This window comes from Meleagris gallopavo, chromosome 1, assembly GCF_000146605.3.
Source record: "Meleagris gallopavo isolate NT-WF06-2002-E0010 breed Aviagen turkey brand Nicholas breeding stock chromosome 1, Turkey_5.1, whole genome shotgun sequence".
Taxonomy (NCBI): Eukaryota; Metazoa; Chordata; class Aves; order Galliformes; family Phasianidae; genus Meleagris; species Meleagris gallopavo.
The window spans coordinates 107,533,354-107,550,884 of NC_015011.2; the positions used below are offsets into that span (position 1 = coordinate 107,533,354).

Sequence of the window (17,531 nt, forward strand, 5' to 3'; positions counted from 1 at the left end):
AAAAAAAAAAATTTAAAAGAGGAGGGGGGAGTTCATTTTAGGTCAGATACACAGATCATAGGGAAGCTCTGATTTCATATTGGGCAAAATGCCCCAAAGACCAAAATGCCCTGACCTCGGCGTGGGGCCAGCTGCTGGCTGCAGAAGGAGCCGGTCCATTTCTGTGTCTGAGAGCACCCCCAGCACGAGAAGCCATCAGCTTCTGGGAAAAGAAAGAGGCTGCACAGACTGATCCTTGAAGGGTAAATTTAGTGGGGAGGAAAGCTAATGAACCCCCTCAACATTTCTCAGTGTGGAGTTCCCAACTGGAAGTCAAAAAGAAAAATTAGCTTCAACCCTCAGCCTCATTAGTGCCTTTTCATTTACCAGCAGCTAGCTGCTCCTGAAGGGCACCCCTTGCCTCTCCTGTTTCAGTTCTGAGTTATCATCAGCGTTAATTTATAGTGAGATTAAATTAAGAAATGCTTTCTTACGCACTCTGGCAGTGTATAATTAGGAGACCCCAGGGGCAGCCAGTTCAACCGCTGGCCATGCTGAAGGCTGGGATTCAAATGAGCTCTCACATCTTGCCAGTGAGCTTACAGAAAGCACCACTCAGGCAGGGCTGTGGGGGCTGCCCAAAAAAAACATCATCACAGCCTAACTGGTTGGCCTGAACACTCCCCTCCAGGGCCTGTGCAGGGGGAGAATTTTGGTGCACAGTGCTCATGGCCACAGCACATGTGGCCACAGTCACAAAGTGTCCCCTCCTTATCCTGCCAAGATCCCTAAAATCTTCTGTAGTCTTGCATCCTTGTCTTGCATCCTACTAAAACCCTGCTGGCTGTGTCAGAGGTGCACGATGACCCTGGCACTGGGTTTCCACCCTATATCCTACATCTCCCCTTATAGCAAGAGAGTTCCTGGTCATGGGGACAGCACCAGGCAGCCAGGCACCCTCATCTGAGCCTCCTCCTCTGGCCTCAGCCCAAGGGGTGGAAGGAAGGTGTCTGTCCAAGCTGGCCAGGAAAACTGTCTGAGCACCAGAGAAGGCTTTGTAGCCGAGGAAAGCACTCAGTCATGATATTAAACTTTTTTTTCCTAGGGACTTATCAATGGCATTGAAAACTTCAAACAAAATCACAGAATCATAGAATCACAGAATGGTTTGGGTTTGAAGATCATCTAGTTCCAACCTCCTGCTATAGGGAGGGGCACCTCCCACTAGACCGGGTTGCTTAAAGCCTCATCCAGCCTGGCCTTGAGTGCTTCCGGGGGGGGGACATCCACAATCTCACTGGGCAACCTGTTCCGATGTCTCACCAGCATCACAGTAAAGAATTTCTTCCTAATATCTAGTCTAAATCTAGACTCTTCCAGTTCAAAAGCACTTCCCCTCATCCTACCACTACCTGCCCTTTTAAAAAAATCCCTCCCCAGCTTTTCTGCAGGCCCCCTTCAGGTACTGGAAGGCCACTATGAGGTTTCCTTGCAGCCTTCTCTTCTCCAGGCTGAAGAGACACAGCTCTCTCAGTCTGTCCTCACAAGGGAAGTGCTCCAGCCCTCTAATTATCTTCATGGCCCTCCTCTGGACCCCTCCAACAGCTTGATGTCCTTCTTGTTTTGCAGGCTCCAAAACTGGACACAATACTCCAGGTGGGGTCTTACGAGAGCAGACAAGCAGAATCACCTCCCCTGACCTGCTGGTCATGCTATCTTACATGATCTTTATTTCAGCGTTAGTGCAAGGCCAGATTGGGTGGGACTCTGGGCAACCTGATCTAGTGCCTGATTTAGTCATTGGCAACCCTGCTTATGGCAGGAGGGTGGAACTAGATAATCTTTCTGGTTCTTTTCACCCAAGCCATTCTATCATTTTGTTATTCCATGATTAATGAAAAAAATTACACCTGTCTATCATGCATTAACACCAAGTAAATCATCGAATCATAGAATATCCTGCATTGGAAGGGACCCATAAGCATTACTGAATAGAACTCCAGGCTCCACACAGGACCACCCAAAAATCAGACCAAATGTCTGAGACAATCGTCTAGACACTTGAACTCTGGCAAGCTCAGTGCCGTGACCATGCCACCACCTCAGAAAGAAAGGTCATTCTGATAATTCCAAACACATTTATTTTCAGAAGTTTTTATTCTGCAGAGTATTTGAAAATGTTGATTATTCCTTTTTTTGGCCAATTTCCCTTTGCAGCTTAGGAAATCTCAAAACGTCAGAAATTCTCTCTTAACCGAAACTCTGAGACTTCTCCCTTCTTTTTTACTCTTCATGTGGCCCAAATTTTAGCATTTGTCTCTCCTCTCCCCCTCAGGGCACCCCCATAACAAGGAATATCGTTAAGTGAGGAATGAACGAGGACATTTTGTCCAAGAATATTTCCACCCACTCTTCTCACTGAGTGCACATGAGACCGCACTCGAACCCACATGGGCCCCGTCTGTGGCTTGGGAAGAGGTGTTCCAGTGGTGCTAATGGGATCTGTCCCCAAAATCCCCCAGACCTCTGTGTGAGATTTCTGCAGTGCCCCATGGTGCCTGAGGGCAAAGCAGTGGTTGTGCTGGCGCGGTGGGCGTTGGTGAGGTCTGTTAACCCGCTCTCCCTGGGGCTCTCGTTTTGGTTTGGCAGGTTTGACACCTGGCTTTCTTCTCATTTAAAGCTGCCCCCCAGCTACCTGCTCAGCTACTTGGGCAACTACACCGATGATACCCAGAGCTGGAGGATGGTTGACATCACCCGCCTCACCACCAAGTACCAGCACGACCGGGCTGACCAGCGCATCTGCACCTCTCTGCTGAAGACCAAAACATGCAGCCTAGAGCGGGCCCTGCGCCGCACCCACCGCTTCCAGAAGTGGCTGAGGGCCAAGCGCCTCACGCCCGACCTGGTGCAGGTCAGTGCTCCACCATGAAACTAGGTCAGCCCATGGTAATGCACAGGAGCCTGCGTAGGCTCTGTTCCTGCCTGGGGCACAAAGAGGAGGCCCAGACTGCCCTGTGCTGCAGGTGGGCCAGGCATGGCCTCTTGGTTTTACTTGGGAAGGGCAAGAGTGGTGCTTCTGGCTTCTTCTGTAGGCTGATGGTGAGCTCTTTTCATTGGTGCCTGTGCTCTTTTCAGTGGTGTGCAGCAACAGGACAAGAGGTAAAGGACATAAACTGGAACACAGGAAGCTTCATACAGATATGAGGAAAAACTTGTTTAATGTGAGTGACAGAGCATAGGAACTGCTGTCCAGAGGTTGTGGAGTATCTTTCTCTGGAGATATTTAGGACCCACCTGGATACTTGCCTGTGCAACCTGCTGTATGAAACCTGCTTTAGCAGAAGGTTGAACCTGATAATCTCCAGAGGTCTCTTCCAACCCCTGTGATTCTGTGATTCTGTAAAACAGTAGCTGAGTGGCTCCTGAGAGCAAAACCACCCTCCCCCAAAAACACTTCCCCTTTTAAACAACAGCAAAGCATTTTAATAACTGTTGGCACGGGGTGGGGGCTGTGTGCACTCTGGAATGAGCCCATGTGAGATGAGGAAGGATTATTACAGTTCTCCTTTCTTTTCTTTCATCCTGAGAGCATCATTCTCCCTTTAAAGAGGGAAGAGAAAGGGATTTGTTTGTTTGTTTTCCTAAAAAGGCAACAGCTTTCTCCAGTCTGCACACTGCCACACTGCTCAGCTTTGCTGTGCGCTACAGACACATTACTTCAGATTTTCTACTTCGTGGATCCATATCTCCTGAAAATGAGCCCCCAGCTAAGCTGGCTGCAAAAAAAGGCAACATCACATCCATTTTTAAGAAGGGTAAAAAGGTTACAGTTAAGGTGGTGAAGAACTGGAACTGCCCAGCATTGTGGTGAATGCCCCATCCCTGGAGACTTTCAAAGTGAGGCTGTGTCAGGCCCTGGTTTCTATGATGTGTCAGGCCCTGGGCAATATGATTTAACTATGCATGTCCCTGTTCATTACACTGGAGCTGAACTAGATGACTTTTAAGGGTCCCTTCCAACTCTGAGGATTCTGATTCCATGAGGTACCTTTGAAGTGAACCTCAGGGCCAGCCCAGGAGGATGTGTCTAGGGACAAGCTCCATGGAACATCTCAGCAGTCCCAGCAGATTTTTAAGTGAAGAGAAGTCCTAACAGGCTGCAAGACCTGAATTAGTACATGTTGGCCTCAGGACTGTGCCACTCCTGTTTTCATGGTTCTTTCACTCTGTAAATCAAGTAGAGGAATTGACATTAGTATGTAAATCTGTTTTAACAGCATGTAGACTGGGCTATAGAAATATAGAATAGAATCATAGAATCATTAAGGTTAGAAAAGATCTTTAAAAACACCAAGTCCAACCATCAACCCATCCCTACCACTGCCCATGTCCCTAAGTGCCACATCCGCATGGCTCTTGAACACCTCCAGAGACAGTGACTCCACTGCCTCCATGGGCAGCCTGTGCCACTGCCTCATTGCTCTTTTGGAGAAGAAACGTTTTCTAATACCCAACCTGAACCTCGTCTGGTGCAATTTGAAGCCATTATCTCTCATCCTATCTCTGTTACCTGGGAGAAGAGGCTGACCCCCATCTTACCACAACCTCTTTCAGGTTATTGTAGAGAACAATAAGGTCTCCCCTGAGCTTCCTTTTCTCCAGACTGAACAATCCCAGTTTTTTCAACCTATGCAGAAGAGCACATTGATCTCACTTGGTCCGACTTGCCCACAGCCACAGGAGCACCTCAGAAAATGTAGGCTAGCATGGGCCATCAGAGGGGTTTTCTTGGGATACAGTAAGCCATTGTGAATTCTTTCCTGTAGCACTACTTTTCTGGTATTTTTAGAAGTGCTAACTGTGAGTGCACTGCTGGTGTCTGTTGCAATTCCCACCCTGTTTCATGATCCTATGGTCACCCAAGGGTTCCTGCTCTCCCCTCACTGCAGTATTGGCACTGAGACAAGCTATTGGGCTGAAGTAATTTTGTCTTTTGTAACAGGGAATCACAGCAACTCTCCACATCCTCGAATCAGGATGACAGACCGTGAAGTGAAGCTTTTCCACTTTACGCTGCCTGCCCTGCCTGCCCCAGCTACCAGCAGAGCTGCCACATTGATTATTTCACCCATCACAATGGAAATCGTTATCAGAGGCAGCAAAGCCTTCACTACTAAAATCCTGCTGTGAGTGAAGCTCAGCTCAGGCTCTGTGCTGTTGCCTGTACTGGCTTTTGTAACCCATGTAGCAGCACCACTGTACACTGCTTTGCCTAACCTTGGCCCAGAAGCTTGTCACTGCAAACAACATTGCTGGTTCAGCTTGTTGGAGAGGAATAACAACAAAAATGTGGCCCAGTTTCAGTATAGGTTGCCTGCAGGAAAAGTTATAACCCTGGCTACAAAGCATGGCCTGGAAAACATGCAAGGGTAGTAGCAGTAGTGATACAGAGGAGATGAGTTCCACGGTTTCATTGGGCAGTCTCAGGTTCTCTTTTTGGAGGTGAACAAAACGCTTGGCTTCAAGTGGCCAGGAGCTGCATATACTTCATCACCTACATCAGGAGTTTTCTGCTGGGTTCCATCCCAGGCTTGGTTTGGTGAAGCTGTATCCAGGCAGCTGAGCACTGCTCCTGGGCTGTGCTGCTCTCTCTCAGACTGGCTGAATAGAAAGCAAAGTGAAGAAAATATGTCTTCAGAGGTCATCTTTTCATCCTGTCTGATGGATTCTGGGTACATCGACGTAAGATGTGCATACATATGCATACATGGGAGTTTAACACAGATCACATGTTATGCAGTAGGGAATAGAAATCACAGTTGAGTGTAGGTAGGCATTGTAGGAAGTATTAGTTATCAAATACAAAAATGTAGGAATTTAATCAAAGTAAATAAGCTTTCCACCGTCAATCACAAACAAGATGTCAGGCTGCCTGTCAAGTCTTATTCTCCAGGGTGATAAGACACTGCAAAGGACATGATCTATTCTGAGACAAATCACTTTCTTCAATGTCTTCAAGTGTACGTTCTTCAAATTTTTCTTCCATTGGCAGTTTTTGTCTGACAGTTTTACAGCTATGGCTGTAGGTATGTTTCCATCATTCTGCTGTAAACAAGAGCTCTGCTCTCCTGAAACGCTAATGCAAATGCCAGACTTCCTACATTTGCGTAGCTCTGCCAAATCCAAAAGTCCCCACCACCCACCAGTTTTTGTGGACCAGAGGTGTCATTAAACTGTAGGAAGCTGAACCAGTGGTTGATATATATGTGGCAGCACCAGTGGATGAGCATCTGGAATGTTGCTTGGCTCAGTGGGAGGTGCTAGGGCTGGCAGCTAAGGCTGAGTGCTCTTCATGCACTCCCCTGCGCCTACATGGCTCCAAGCTGAAACCCCACTCACCAGCTCTGTGTCACCTGAAGAAGGAAATAATTGAGCTCCAATCAGGTGTCAGTCACTGCGTTAGTCATGAAAACCCTGAAAGCCTTGTGGCCATTCTTTGGACCTGCTCCAGCACCTTCATGTCCTTTTTGTACTGAGGTGCCCAAAACTGAACACCATATTCGAGATGAGGCCTCACCAGTGCCGAGTACAGGGGCAGGATGTCTTCCCTAGTCCTGCTCACCACACCCATCCTGATACAAGGCAGGATGCCATCGGCCTTCTTGGCCACCTGGGCACACTGCTGGCTCATATTCAGCCATCTGTCCATCAGTACACCAAGGTCCCTTTCCATCAGGCAGCTTTCCAGCCACTTCTCCCCAAACCTGTAGGGTTGCCTGGTGTTGTTGTGACCAAAATGCAGAATCTGACACTTGGCCCTATTGATACTCATACAGTTAACCTTGGCCCATCGATCCAGTCTATCCAGGTCCCTCTGTACTGCCTTTCTCCCTTCTGGCAAATCAAATTCCCTCCCAACTTGGTGTCATCTGCAAAGTTACTAAGAGTGTGCTCAATCCAATAATGAACAGTTTGTGCAGGAGAGGCCGTGAGAGACCTACCTCAGAGCTACCAAATGATTTGGGGGAGCCTGAGTCAAATTTTTGCTCCCAGCATGAAGAACAGCAGGCAGCAAATGTGAGCACAAGTGCCCTGTCCTCTGAAGAGTATCTCACAGCCACCAAATTAGAAAGTAAACCCAAAAGATAAATTTGGCTACTTGAATCATTTGGTAGAAAGAGACTTAGCAAAAGCCCAACTCCAACAGAGGAAAGGCTGGGCAGCATTTCTGCACTGCTATCAGGAGCCCTCCTCACCTCACGCCTCCTTCGTAATTGAACACTGACTTTAAAAAAAAGGTCTTTTTCTACAACGCAAGTATAAATGTATATGCCATTTATCCCAGCCGTAGGTCACTTATTACAATTTTACACATTCATACACCAAATCAAAAGGTGAAATACAGTGACGTTGAAGCCATTAGCCCAACATTTCTTTACTCATTGCTGGCATTTACTAGAAAATATGCCCAGGTTATTCAAATTTGTTTCTGATAGCTAATGCATAAGTTTTTCAGAGAAATAATATATATTGTGCTGGTACCCATGTACAAAGTTTATTTACAGTTTTAAAGCATGTTTACTGACCTTAAGGAAGAGTATTTCCAAGAATGCCGCTTGTAGGCTAAGCAAGCAGGGAAGCACTCTGAAAACATTGTTCAAAGAGGGATGTGACTCACTGGCAGAGCAAAGGAGAGGCAGCCACAGGCCAGTGGTGCTGCCAAGGCTGAAAGCAGGAGTGCAGAGCTCAGCAAGGAGGGAAATGGGGTTGGTGGAGGCCGTGGCCGTGCCATGAAGACTGGGTGCCATTTCCAAAATCTGTGGTATCTCACAGATGGAAGATAAACATCCTTCTCATGTTTTGCCCCTATACTAGGGTCTGTCCAGCCCCATGCTGCGCTGCCCATCCCAGCGTCTCCTGGACCGGATTGTGCGACGCTACGCTGAAGTGCCGGATGCTGGCAGCATCTACATGGACCACCTCACTGAGCAGGACAAGCTGCGCCTCCTGTACACGCTGTCAGTGAATTCACACCCTATCCTCTTACAGGTAGGTACCGTCTGCCCTGGCTGGAAACATCACCCTGCAGCCTCTTGCAAGCATGAGACGTACCCCAGTCCTTGCTGCCCTTTGCAAGCTCCCCAAAATTCATGGCGTATGTTTCTTCTATGAGGCTGGGTGATTGAAGACTGCTTCAGGCTTCTTGCATCAGATTGTAAAGTTGCTGAGAGATACAGATGCCCAACCCCTGAAATAAATCAGAGTCAGATGGGTTATTACAATAGTGCAACGTGAAAGATGGGGTTTTACGCATCTCCGATGTTTCACTGTCATGTTTGCAATCGATGATATATTACTCAAAGTCACAGCCTATTTATAAAATCCAGAGTATTTATAAAAACCAGAGATCATGCTTTAGCATGTAAAGTCCAACATTCTGGTGGAACATGGATTCACAGGGCACAGATTTCCCAGGCTCAGCGTGCTGTGGCTGTTACTGTTTGCGTACCACTGGTTGCTAGCTCCATAGCAGATGGCAGCTCTGCAGAGGTATTTGGTGCATTCAACCAAACCATACAACTGAGCTCTGAGTTTGAAGGAAGAGAGCTTCTCTGGTCCTCTCCTGGCACATGATCTCCTCTCTTCCCTTGTAGTGTCTCCAAGGGAATATCCTCACCACAATCTCTCCTCTAGCTGTCACTGCTATTTCTTGCATCCCTTTGAGATATGATGCAACCTCTTCCACCTGCCTCAAGCCACTGTGCTCCTTTACACAGGGAGGGGAAACAATGCGCAGTGGAGCAGTTGAGCAGTTTCCACCCTGGGACCTAAAGGCCTGGGGCAGCTTCACTGCCAGCACGACAGTTGTAAGCTCCATTCAGATGTCCCCAGTGCAGCAAATATCCAGCATGTCTGTCTGGGAAGCTGCGAAGTCTCATCTAACAAAATGGCCACACAGGTCTTAGAAATTGGTTGAAACTGCTCTAGCTTCACCTCACCTTCAAGCTGTGACTTCAGCTCTGTCATTCTTATGAGGGAGCCATCAAAAACCCCACAGAGAAACCTAAAATTAGCTCTTCTGCGCCTAAAGATTTAATGAATTTAAAATCTATTATTGTCTTATGCATTCCAATTAGTCTCCTTCATGGAACAGATCTTGAAATATCATACTCTTCTTTAGCTGCCAAAAGAAAAGAGAAATGTAGTATGGAACAGTGGCAGCTGGGGCATTTGAGGTCACCTGGGAGGGAGGTGGGCTCATGGGCAGAGAGGATGGTGAGCAGGGTCAGGTGTCATCACTGCTCTCCCCTCTCCCGGCAGATCTTCCCTGATGTGGAAGGGTGGCCCTTCCCACGGTATCTGGGCTCCTGTGGGCGGCTGGTGGTCAGCGCCAGCACCCGGCCCCTAAGCGACTTCTTCAGGGCAGCCCCTGAGGTGGCAGCTGACCTGGCCCTCCAGCTCCTCGCTGTTCTCCGCTCCATGGGCAACAACGACCTCAACTATTTCTTCTACTTCACCCGTGTGGACGTTGGCACCTTTGGCGTGTTCAGCAACGGGCATCTGTTCATCCGGGATGCCAGCACGCTGGGCATCATCGACAAGGAGGAAGGTACTCAGCAGGCTCTGGGCCCATGCGTCTGTCACAGGGGGGCTTGGCACAACAGGGCAAAACAAATCATTCACCTATTATGTCCAGCCCTTCTGCTGATTTATTTTATTCATTTTTTGATCAACCAAACATCACTTGCTAAGCTTAAACAATAGAAAGTTCAAGGAGAAATTTACCAGCAGTAAGAGGCAGTGCCTGCCATCATGGCTCCAAGCAGGGAAAGCAGCAAGTATTTTGCTTGTGCCTTCAGTGGAGCGGTGACTGATGGATGCTCTGCATGCCATGTGGGTCTCAGTCCTACATCTTCCTCTCTGTAATGGGCAGCAACATTCAGTGCGCTCTCCATTATGCACTCACTACATTACTTCTTTTGTAAAACATTTATCATACAAATGTCAGTATTTGCAAAGAGATTCTTCATAGGTTCATTTGTTTCAAGTAAAGCATTGGGTCTTTTAAGGTGTATTTACCACAGTAATAGTATTAATACAGTGATAACAAAATCCCTCTTTTGTCAGTCTTGCTTAAAATGAAGTATTGCTATTTACTTTCCAAAGGTTAGACTGGTCTAACTACTGGAAGTAGAGCTAGACAAAGAATATTTCAAAGAATATTATTATTTAACAATTTCATTTTGTGTGTTTAGTTTTTCAGAAGACTTTTGCTCAACTTAAACATTCAGCTGAATGCATCTCAAATATTCAGAAAAAGTTGTTAGAGGATTTTCCACTCTGTGTTTTTTTCTTGTCCCAGCAGATATTATGGTTGTCTTGACTCCAGCTAGATGAGCTGTTTTTGCAATTTAATGATTTTGGGTAACATGGAAAAAATACAGGTTTGACTGTTTGTAGTCATTTCTGTAGGAACTCCATGTTCTAGGTTATTGCTCGGGTTCTTCTCATTTCTTCCGCCCCACTTTGACCTGACAGATGTCTCTCCATTTCCTTTGTAGGGCAGTTCAGTAGAGCTCTGTCATTCAGCAAGATACGTGTATTTCAGTAGGAAAAAGCCAATACACAGATTGCACAGTGTATTTTGAGGTGAAAGATAGTAGTATCCTTTAGAGACAAACAACCCTATATTAATTCAGAGGTACAGACATATGTGATTATGCAGCAATTTGCTCCCATCTTTCTAACAACTGTTTTAATTATCTTTATCAGGGAGCCAACCGATGGATGGCCAACAGGAGTATAAGGATATCTTTAGCTGTTTGACTGTGGACTGCCAGTCTGCATTTGTGTCCTGTAACTCCATCAGAGAGAAGCAGAGCCTTGTCTTGGTGTGTCAGGAGCTTTTACCTAAGCTCCTGAAGGGGAAATTCTCGCCACCTGTACAGGAGAAAATAGACAGCTTCCTACAGTACTGCGTAGAGGGCCTCACTGATGACCAGGACATCAATGAGGCAATGGCAAAGCTGGCACATCTCCTGAAGCCTCTGCAGTCTTGTGATTCACGTTTTGCCTACCGCTACCCAGACTGCAAATACAGTGACAAATACTGATGGTTTTGAAGGAAGGCTGCCCAAGATGGTTGAGGCAGGGACATCCCCAACCAGTGTAAGAAGAAGAAGGAACCAGAGTAGCTGAATGGAGCTGCAGCAATTCCGAGGCTTCCTTGCAGGGATGAAGGAGTTGGGAACAGAGTGCACACAGGATTTATTGTTCATCTCCCAGAGATGCATTTGTTACTTGGGATGTTAGATGTGATGTGAGGCTTATGGATTATAAACATTATCATGAGTGACAGAGACTACAGGATTAATAAATCTTCTTCATGTATTTTGGCCTTGGAAGAGTTTTCCATGCCATCCATTAAAGAGAAGACCTCTGAAGGCAATGTGCTCACAACTAGCTAGATAGCAGAATTTTATTGCTAAGAACAACTTCCTGATCAAGATGATATATACATAATGTGAGATGGATGGAAGCATTTAAGACTTTCTTTGTGGAGATTTTAGTGCACTAAAAGTCATAGATAAACTGAGCCACCTGATGAGTTCCTTACCTTCATCCATCACAGATGACTTTTATAGAATATTTAATTTTATTATTTTTATGGCACACAGAACAGAAAAATGCAATCAACAGTATTAAAAAGCTGAAAGACCCAATGTCTCATGAGACCTAATTTTTCTAATCCTAAAATATACTTTTAGTCTTTTCCAAGTTAATGGGCAGTAATTGGAGTCTAATAAGTGTTCTTGTTTACAGGTTAAAAACAAACCAAAATAACAATAAAAAACAACTCTTAGATGTGGTTGTGCAGAAGACACTTTCATACTTTTCTCTCTAAAGCAAACTGGAAGGAAGCATTTGAACAAAACCATTCAAATGGGAAAATTACCTTAAGAAGAGAAACAACGTGGCCAGAGGTTGAGATATTAGTTTACCCTAACACGCTAAACTTTCCTTCTGCTTAAGGGGGCTACTTTTCTGGTATTCAGGCATGCAGGAGTCACCGTCCGTATTTGACTAAGCTGAGTCAGAAACTAAATGTTCTGGATCCCCTTGTAAGTATTTTCATCATGGAAACAGTCTTCCTCTAGCCATGGTTCAAAAAAGAAACCAGTAACGAGCATAAAACCAGAAAAAGATGAGAGTGCATTTGCATTGGTAATGATTGTACAGAGTTAAAGGGAACAGGAAAGCAAGTCAAGATTTTGTGCTGGCTGTGGGGGGGTTCTGTGCACACAGAGCACCAGGCCTGGGGTTAAGACAATGCATGTCAGGTATCCAAAAACACATGCCATTCTGACACTGGGAAAATCTGACCTAGGACATTTATTTTATTTTTCCTCTTGGCATGAAACATCAAGTACACCTTTCACCTCTCAAGAAGCAGAAACATTGAAAATAATATGTAGGTAAATTTAGCTTCAGGTCCAGATGGTTCAACAGAAAAAAAATGTTTAAATATACAGCCTAAGCTACTGTTGCAGCCTTCTTTCATGATTTCAGTCTATTTCTACATCATGGCTCTCTTCCAGTACAAAAAATGTGTCCTTTGCTAGATCCACAAGGCTGCCTAACAATCTGTTTTCAACAGTTTTTCTGGAATCTGTCTGCAACTTTGATCTCTCAGTCTGTGAATTTACCTAAAGCTGCACCTTGGCACCAAGCTCCTTCCCCTCCAGCAAGTTTCCCCCACTGGTAGCCCCTCAATGGGGAAGGAAAATCTCCTGCTTCATCACCACTCACTAATTAGTAATTAGGTGCTACCCCCTGGGCTGCTTGTTGTCATCTTGCACTGAAGGGCAGCATAGTTCGTATATTTGTAAGCAAAATTGTCCAAAAAGCCCTAAGGGGAAGAACTCGTCTGGTCCAATAGAATCATAAAATCATGGAATGGTTTGGGTTGGAAGGGACATCAAAGCCCACGCTGCCCCAATCCCTGCCATGGGCCCCATCCAGCTCAGGCTGCCAGGGCCCCATCCAACCTGGCCTTGAGCGCCTCCAGGGATGGGGCACCACAGCTTTTCTGGGCAGCCTCTGCCTCACCACCCTCTGGATAAAGGATTTCTTCCTCACATCTAACCTAAATTTCCCTTCCTTCCATGTCGCAGGAGAAATAATTTGCAAACGATGGGTCTGCGGTAAGGTCTTCACTGTCAACTCAGGTCTGAGCCAGCATCAGGCAAAAGGACCAAGTTGGTGTCATAATGGGCTTTGAGTGGACCCTGACATCCTGTGATCCTAAAACGCCACGTGGGAGGAATGGAGGAGCCATGGCCTTACTCTGCTGCTGGACCCAGGTGGCAAAATGTCAGCAGGAGTTTTAAGGCACGTGGGTTCTACTTTTATACAACTCGATTAAAAGTTGTTGAAGTTGAGAAGGGTGTCCCCACGTCCTTCAATAGGCTTTGATATGCATTTTTTTTTTTCAAATGTGATTAAAAATAACTGGATCGTGGATTTAAAAATATGAAAGCAGCAGAAGCTGTGCTGATCAGCAGTTTCTCTTCAGACATAGATTACAAAGGCCAAGTCTATGTAAGACCATGACTAATATGCCAGCCATAGAATCAGTCCATCAGCTCAAAAAGTAATAATTTTCCTAAACTAAATCTTATTTTCCTGTATTTCTCTGGCCTTCTTTTTTCAATGCCAATTTTTTACTTTAATATTTTCTTTTCTCTTGGCAGTCAGACCCTGGAATCAGTGCCCACCCTGTCTGCCAGCTTCAGTCAGGCCTTGAAATGCAAGTAGGCCACAATCCAAAAGGATGTGAAATTAATTTATAAATGGCAATTATTTTAAACCTAATCCTCCCCAAAAGAACTCTCGAGTAATTTTTTCCTCTCTGCATTTGAGTTATTTCTGACAGTGGCTTTGTGCAAGCCTTTGCAAACTGTTCCTGCTAACAACGTAGAGCATTCCAGGCCTACTGGTTTCTTCAACAGTAAAAGAAACTACCTTGGTCCTCTACCAGTCCTATATGCAGTCTGAATGCTTCCTATATCTCTGTGGTATTTATGTCCGTGTGTTTATTAGGTATCTCTCTTGCTGTATAACATACTGCATTTTTTTAAGCTTTTATGTCAAGAGAGTCTTGGTTCATAAAACTGTATTTTCTGCCATGTTTCATCTAGTGGCATACTTTAATACTCTCATTTCTCAGTGTGGCAGCAAGTGATCATCACTTTACTCTGTACGCCCCTCTGGGCTTCCCACAAGGTGCTATCCAGAAAGCATTGTTGCATTTTCAAGAATCTGGTATTGGTACTCAACAGCTCCTTTTTGCTGGAGCAGCCAGACAAACACATTTTGAGTAAGGGCCTTTCCAGCAAGCTCAGCCAACCAATGCTCGTTGCAGGTGCTTTTTATTTGCATTCTGATTATCTGAGACTTTAGGGTGCTCTTGGGTCTCATCTGCCAATCACTCTCTACAGCCTGGCGCTCTAGATACTTTATTGCTAATTCCTCCTAAGCAAAATCTCAGCTTCTTCCATTATCACATGAATCTGGAGAGAAAAGCCATAACAAAATTATTGAATGTCATGAGACATTAGGAAATCACAACAGCCGGCACCAAGGCTTTCTGAATTGGTTTAGCAAGATGCATTAATTTGATTAATAGGTGTATCTAGCTGCCACCATATCCTATGTTACTCTAACTCACTGCTAGAAGGAGCGTGGGTAGGCATCTTGAAATTCAGAACGAGCAAACATGAATTTCAGGGAAAGAAAAATGAAATGAAAACAGCTGCTCATGGAAAGAACACTGTGGGGATGTAGAGATGGAGGTACCTTTTTCTTCCTTACTGGTTAGAGAAAATGGCCAAATCATCTGCTCTCCTCTGCATGGAGATGAACTCAGCCAAAGGATGTCTGGCTAGTTCTTAGCTCCTGTCATCAAGGAAGGCTTGAACAACTAAAAAGAGACCCACAGGAAAGGGTGAGGTTGACCCAGAAGTCCAGAAAAATAAGACAGAAGAAAAATAGAAAGAAAGACATGACACTTGATAAGAATAATCAAACAGAAAGAAGGTAGCAAGAGCAGGATGAGAATAAGCTGATCTTAGAGTTCTGTGATTGTGTCATTCTTCACTTCAGTGTTGGACAGGAATGTGGGTTTATGTGGTAGATAGTACGCTGGATATGCTACAGGAAGACTAGAAGAGGATTTGCAAGGTCTCTACTTTTAGGAGACCTGAAGCCTCATGATTGCGCATGGCTCCTAAAGAAGTGGAGGCTGGCTGCTGGAGATTATCCATGCAAGGGTGGCCACTGATGTTGGGAGACCCACTCACCTCAGTTACCTCCAGCAGATGTGACAAAATGTCAGCCCTTAGAGCTTTGGTCCATATATCTTACACAGAGACAAATCCTCCTAAAAAAGGAGAACTTGGAGGACCACCAGAAGAGAAGGAGCACAAAGAATAAGCCTATTTTCTCACTATAGATAGAAAATATGTTTCTGGAATAGTTCTACTCTGCAGCATTTTACACCTGTGCTCTTTGGAGCAATGAGAGAAAGCTCTTCTTTCTCAATAGATCTCCAGTTGGAGCTGAAGGATGCTACTTGTCCTATAAAGGAGTCCCCACTGCTACCAGCACTCCTTGATCCTGCTCTAAGGGCCATGAAAATCCCACTACTGTTTCTCACCTCTTCCTACTGGCACGCTGGGTCAGGGGCTGGTTATGTGACCCAGCCCTCTCCTAATTTTACTAGGAACAAGAGAACAAATGTTTCCTCAGCAGGAAGGGACAACAAGTACTGGTAAGAGTCAGAGCTGCACCTCCTTCACTTCCACAAGGTCCCTGTGTAGCACCTCTCCAAGAGCACCTCACTTCTTCAGGGATGAACTGGCTGGTATTTGCAGCTTTTTAACACCAAGCTCTATTCTTTCTAACACATATATATAAATTTAGTCTAATGCAAACTTTTTCAGTGTTTGAAAGAGCAGGAATACTCCAACCTCTTCTCTTGGGAATTTAAGTAACAAGTTTGTCAGGTTTCTCAGTTCTATAGTACTACTGAGTGACAATGCATACAGATACAACCTTGCCTTACATAGTTCATCTGCTATGTTACGTGTAAAGATAGCTTTTTAGACTAACACCCACGGAAATGTCATGTTAAGTTCAGCGTATTATGTGTTTTAAAAGGACCATGTCAGTCATGCTGTATTTCTTTTTCCTTTCAAAATTTAAACATTCAGTTGGATAGAGGCTTGTCAATTTCATTCCTCTAGTGAATGTCTTAAAATAGTGAGCTTTTCTTCTTCTTCTGAAAAAAGAAAAAAAAAAATAATAATAATCAAGCCATTATGAATAACCAAACTTTTCACAGTGATGAAAAGACCTCCCTCTCTTTGTGTTCTTGGTATATGAAAAACTCAAGAGAGGTTCACCTTTGAATTTTTGCTCTGCTCTGGATAAAGCAGCTGTAAATATTGATTTATTTTTTCCAACCTCCTGAAACTGGAGACAAAGAACCGTTAAATGTTTGTACTACCTCTACTAGCCAAACAAAGCAAGAATTTGCCTACAATCCAGGTACTGATGAGGAAAAGGAGGGAAAAGACACTGAAAGAATGATGGAACTAGAAGAAATACCCACTTGCCAGAGCACTCATAGCCACTCCAGAAGTCACTGAGGGGAGTCTCTGTATCACCGTTCCTCTTCCAAAATATAAATGCTCTCAGCAGATGGGCAAAGGGTGGGAACAATTGCCAAGGTTTTGGGAAACTAGTTACATATCCTTTCTCAGTTTCACTCACAGCATTGCTTGCATTGCCTGTCCCCTTCCACCAGAGACTGGGTCTTTGTGTCACCTTTGCCATTGTGAAGGCTGCACAGGATCATACCTTACAAGTCCCAGAGAATCACAGCATTTTCTGAGGAAGACTGGGGTGATGCCTGCTTCTCAGGGGCTTTCATCATAGAATCATGGCTTGGGCTGAAGGGACCTCAAAGACTATCTATTTCCAACCCCTGCCTTGGGCAGGGCTGCCCCCCACCAGCTCAGGCTGCCCAAGCCCCCATCCCACCCGGCCTTGAGCGCCTCCAGGGATGTGGCACCACAGCTTCTCTGGGCAGCTGTGCCAGCACCTCACCAACCTCTGGGGAAAGAATTTCCACCTAACATCTAACCTAAATCTCCCCTCGTTTAGTTTAAAGCCATTCCTCTTCATCCCATCACTAACTATCTGTGTATAATGTTGATTTCCCTCCGGCTTTTAAGCTTTCTTTAAGTTTTGGTTGTGTTTTCTGGATTCACTCACAGGGGTTTCCCTTTTTGTCTACAAGGGTGGCTGAAAGAAAGCAGCTGTATGAGCAGAATGGTGAGAAAATCTCAGAGGGAGCTTGCTTTGTCAGAGAGCTTTGAGAAAGCTCTCAGAAGTGAAGCAGTTCAGGTTTTTATCCAACAGTAGCGTTGGCGTTTCCGAGTGTGTCATCCAACGGGAGTGGACATCCCGCTGAAGGGGGGATG

At 45.3% G+C, this 17,531-nt stretch overlaps 1 protein-coding gene across 1 annotated transcript; it reads left to right on the top strand.

The window, feature by feature from the left end:
- Window positions 1-1,833: 1,833 nt before the first annotated feature.
- On the top strand, window positions 1,834-11,847 carry DIPK2B (divergent protein kinase domain 2B). The gene is made up of 4 exons (XM_010724146.3): window positions 1,834-2,893; window positions 7,858-8,031; window positions 9,304-9,592; window positions 10,756-11,847. Exons 1-4 carry the CDS (start codon window positions 2,408-2,410, stop codon window positions 11,094-11,096), a joined length of 1,290 nt encoding a protein of 429 aa, XP_010722448.1. The 5' UTR covers window positions 1,834-2,407; the 3' UTR covers window positions 11,097-11,847.
- Window positions 11,848-17,531: the final 5,684 nt, after the last annotated feature.